This window comes from Bos javanicus, chromosome 17 (genome assembly GCF_032452875.1).
Source record: "Bos javanicus breed banteng chromosome 17, ARS-OSU_banteng_1.0, whole genome shotgun sequence".
Lineage (NCBI taxonomy): Eukaryota > Metazoa > Chordata > Mammalia > Artiodactyla > Bovidae > Bos > Bos javanicus.
The window spans coordinates 72571441-72575921 of record NC_083884.1 but is presented as its reverse complement, the minus strand read 5'-3'; the positions used below and the strand labels follow the sequence as shown (position 1 = coordinate 72575921).

At 66.5% G+C, this 4481-nt stretch overlaps 1 protein-coding gene across 2 annotated transcripts; it reads left to right on the top strand.

Annotated features, from left to right (window-relative positions):
• Positions 1-84: 84 nt before the first annotated feature.
• LOC133229204 (mitotic-spindle organizing protein 2) lies at positions 85-4354 on the top strand. Of its 2 annotated transcripts, XM_061385642.1 has the most exons (4): positions 85-562; positions 646-794; positions 1602-1781; positions 4141-4354. In XM_061385642.1, exons 1-4 carry the CDS (start codon positions 393-395, stop codon positions 4296-4298), a joined length of 657 nt encoding a protein of 218 aa, XP_061241626.1. In that variant the 5' UTR covers positions 85-392; the 3' UTR covers positions 4299-4354. The 2 variants fall into 2 exon arrangements, with proteins under 2 accessions (XP_061241626.1, XP_061241627.1); XM_061385643.1 differs by lacking the exon at positions 1602-1781.
• Positions 4355-4481: the final 127 nt, after the last annotated feature.

Sequence of the window (4481 nt, the reverse complement as noted above, 5' to 3'; positions counted from 1 at the left end):
GGTGAAAGGCGCGTGCGCAAAGCCAAGCCCCGCCCCCAAACCCCGCCCCGCGGGTTTATGGGAAGCCCGCCTCGGAACGCGCGCGCGCGCGCGCGCTGCGGGGACCTGGCGGCAAGGGCCGCGCGTGCGCAAGAGAAGCGGCCTCGCGTTAAGGTTAGGGCCTAGAGGCGCGCCCCTACCAGGCGCAACAGCCGCGCGCCGGGCCTGGCGGGCATTTATTGGGCGATCGCGGAGCTCTGCGTGCGGGCTTCCTGCGGAGCGCGCGCGGGAGCCCAGTCGCTAAGGCGCGGGTGCTCCGCACATCCGCCGCCGCCCGGACCCGAGCACCGGACGGCGGGGCCGGTAGGGGGCGCGGCGGGGACCGGGCGGCGCGCACCTCCACGGTTCCTCAGATGGCGGCCGCGGGCGCGGGGCCGGGCCCCGGGCCGGGGGCGCCCCCGGGGCTGGAGGCGGCCCTGCAGAAGCTGGCGCTGCGGCGGAAGAAGGTGCTGAGCGCCGAGGAGATGGAGCTGTTCGAGCTGGCGCAGGCTGCGGGCGGCGCCATGGACCCCGACGTGTTCAAGTGAGCGCCCGGGGGAGCCGGGTCCTCCGGGGCGGCCGGCCCGGGCGAGGAGGGCTCACTGCCGCCGCGTGTGTTCTCGCCAGGATCCTGGTGGACCTGCTGAAGCTGAACGTGGCGCCCCTCGCCGTCTTCCAGATGCTCAAGTCCATGTGCGCTGGGCAGAGGGTGGCGAGCGACTCCCAGGATCCCACGGCCGCGCCCCTGCCCACGCCCAGCGTGCCTGAGACCCGAGGTCAGAGCCGGGCCAGGGCGGCGGGTGGGCATCTCCTGGCACTGGGCGCGTTTGGTCCCTAGTGGCCAGACCTTTCTGTTGTTCTTGACCCAGAACTCGGTGGGCACATCCGATGGCTGGCCCCTTGGGCTCCAATCCCCAGCTTGGACTTTGCCATCTACCACCCTGGAGCGTGCCCGTCCACATAGGGAGGGTGCAGGGTGGGAGGCCCAAAGCCGGCTAGACCTCACTGGGACTCTGCGACCCGTTTCTCCCCAGCTCTGCACTCAGGGCTTTTCCCCACGAAGCTGGGAACAGGCGGCTTTGGATCCTTCCTCCCTGCGGCTGTGGCCTGTACTGAAGTCCTCAGGGAGCAGGGCGGGCAAAGGCTTTCCTGTGCTTGCTTGTTGGCCCCCTACCCGGCCCAGGTCCTGCTGAGTCTGGACAGTGAAGCTTCTCTCTGTGGGCAGCTCCTGGCTGGTAGGATGCAGAGGGCCTGGGGTGCTGCTCAGTCTGGAGGTTGTGGCTGGGATGAGCAGGGGCTGGTGACCAGGTTGTCACAGTGGAGCTCTAATCCATTTGGCGTGTCCCTTCTCCTCCATATTCCAGGCACACTTGAGATGCAGCTGAATCTCCGGGCCGGCTCCTTGGCCAGAAACTTTCTGAGAAGGGGCTTTCGGGGCAGAGAGCAGCTGGGCCCCTGGTTGGGAGCGCCAGGGCCCTGGGCGCCCATGTCCCTGTCCTGAGAGGCCCCCTCCTGGGCGCTGCGGTGCAGGCCTCCCCACTGATGCTCCCTGTCTGCTCTCTTTGTCTCTCTCTGACCTCCAGAGGCCTCCTTTCTCTCTGCCCGGAGCCGTAGCCCCCCTGCGAGGCCCTCCTTTTCCTGCGCCCCGCAGCCTGCGGCCTCTCCGGTTCTGCTCCACGGCCCAGCTGCCGCACACTCGCCTCTCTCTCCGGGGCCCCCCGGTTCCCTCCGGTTCTCTTGCTGCCTGTTCTCTCCTTTTGCAGGTTGCGTTTATTGGTTTATTTCGGGGGGTTGGTACTGTTTCCATGGAAACCACCATAGCCTCCAGAAAGAGCAGCTCTGGGCTGCAGGGGCGCGTGTGGGGCTGTCAGCCCCTGAACTGGCTGTCTGGAGCATCAGTCCCCGGGGTCCCCCTTGCCTGGTTCCCGAGCCGGGGATGTGGCGACTCCGGCCCTCGCTCAGTGCCAAGAGCACAGCGGGGCAGATGCGCTCTTCTCCAGCTGCACCCGGCCTGCCGGGCACATCCACGCGGGGACCGTTACCCAGAGGTGTGGGTCGAGGGTTAAGGGGCACATGTGCAGCCTGCGTTGTGCATTGGGCGTTCAGTGGCTGGTCTGCAGCACCGGTCAAGCCCCTGCTGGGTGCGCCCCACGCCCCCGCCGCCCGCTGGTCCTGGCCACCAGACCCCGCCAGCCTGTGCAGCAGGTGGTGGGGCTGCAGTGATCTCCCCACCTCATCCCACAGCCTGTCACTGATACCTGGCCTCGGCAGCTGGCCGACTCCACAAGGGGCGCTCTCACCACCCAGGAGAAAGCTCTGGGCTTTCCTGGTTTTAGTTTCCACTCAGCACTGCGGCAGAGCCCGTAGCGGGGGTTAGGGGCTCCCCAGCTTCAGGGACCCCCAAGTCACGATGCAATGGACCGCTGTACGGGGGGTTCGCTTCTTTAGGGGAGTGAGCCGGCAGTGACTCGTTCAGTGAGGATGACGTGGTTCACTGGCATCGCCGACTCCATAGACACAAGCCTGAGCAAACCCCAAGACGGTGAAGGACAGGGAGGCCTGGAGGGGTCCGTGGGGTCACAACTTAGTGACCGAGCAACGACAATAAACCGTTGTCTGTCTTGACCCTTAAGAGGGCCCTACAGGAACTGGGCTTTACCCTTGGCTCAGCCTCAATCCTCTTTTAAGTCTGTTCCATCTGACCTAACGGCCACATCAGAGGAAGCTGAGCAGGCATGACGAGCTCTGAGCTCCCAGACGTGCCTTGCTGGGTCCAGCGGACTCGAGGCCTGAGTGGGTCCCCCCACGAGCCCCAGGGCTGTGCGGCTCCTTTAGGTGCCGAGAACCACCCTGAGCTGGATGAAGGGCCCGCTTCCGTCCTGAGGTGGTTTTCCTGACACCTCTGATGACTTAAGGGTGGCATCGGTTTCTTATTTCCGGGTTCATCAGCCTCACTAGGTTTAAAGGTGAACGTCACTTTGAGTCCCTTACTTTCCTCTCATCCTTGAGTATCCGGGGCCCTGGTCCTCCTCGGTGGGGGTCAGGAAGCGCACGTCTGCAGGCCCCGGAAGCAGAGCTGCAGAATGAGGCCCGTGTGGCGGCCCACCTGTTGCTCTGGGAGCTGCCCCTGCACCCCCTTCAGCGGCGCTCAGGCCCCAGGGTGAAGCCACAGGCTCCCAGACCTGACTCGGCCTGGCCCAGGCCAGGTGGGGAAGCGTGGCTTCTCCAACTGGGTGACCCTGTGGGGTGGGGGCCATGCACAAACAGGACCAGAAGGCTGGCGTCTGTACTGGGAAGAAGGGCGGGAACAGCCCTCTTGGCTCATTTTGGTGGCCCCTGGGCAGAGCTGGCCCTGCGTCACCCCACCACATGCTCCAGTCTGCTTCCGCTCAGCGCTGGGTGACCATGCCTACACCTTATTCGAACTGAGTTCACATGGGGAGACCAGCTATCAGGCTTCCAAGCTGGGGCCACTGCAAACGCCCCCAAGCCCTGTGCCAGGTGGCTCAGACCTACTGTTGTTTGATGGAGAACTTCCAGAGACTCCGGGAAGGGCGGCCCTGTCTCTGCAGGCGTGCCGGTGTCAGGATCAGATCTGGTGCCGTCCATGGCGCAGGCCCCCGCTCCCCACTGCAGGCTGCGGGGCTAGGAACCAGCGTGGAGCCCGGGTTCCCGCAAGGGGCAGGCAGCCGCGGCCAGGGGAGAACCCGGGCTGAGGTGCGTCAGCGGGGCGGGCCGGGCCAGGCATGCCGGCTCCCCCGGGTCCTGTAAGCTGATGCCACTGCCAGAACCAGCGCAGCCCAGCCACAGCTGCAGACCTTGCCAGCCGATGGCCAGGGGGAAGTGGTTGGAGCTGCGCTCTGCAGCTGAGCGTGGCTGCCCTGTGGAGCCTCAGGGGAGTCCAGTCTCGGGGCCGGTGGTCCTGGATGTCTGTGGAACACAGAGGGGAGAGGGAGCCCACCGAGAGGAAGCACTTCCAGGACCAGGTCCAGAAGCTGGCCTGACGTGCTTCCCGCATCAGCGGGCTGCTGGGAGCCGGTCGCAGGGCCAACGCACCGAGCTTCCCTGCGCTGCACCCGGGCCTCTGCCTGGCTGCTGACGCCTGTGCTCTGCGTCCCTCAGGGAGAAACAAAGGCGGTGGTGCCCTGGGCGGAGGCCCGGCGCTGGCAGAACGCGGCGGCCGGGACGGACCAGGCCAGAGGATGCCCCGCCAGCCCAGCGCCTCCAGGCTGCCCAAGGGGGGCGGGCCAGGGAGGAGCCCCCCGAGGAGCGGCACCTGAGCACCCCCGGGCAGGCGGCTCTCTGTCCCTGTGGCTAATAAACCGCTGAAACCCAAGGGTCCACTCCAGGCGTGTTCTGTCAGCCGAGTTCAGGCACAAGCGTTTAGACGTGGCTCTGGGTGCCGTCTTCGCCACCCGCCTCCTGGGCCTCTTTGGAGCCAGCAAGGAGCGCGCGTTTTGCGG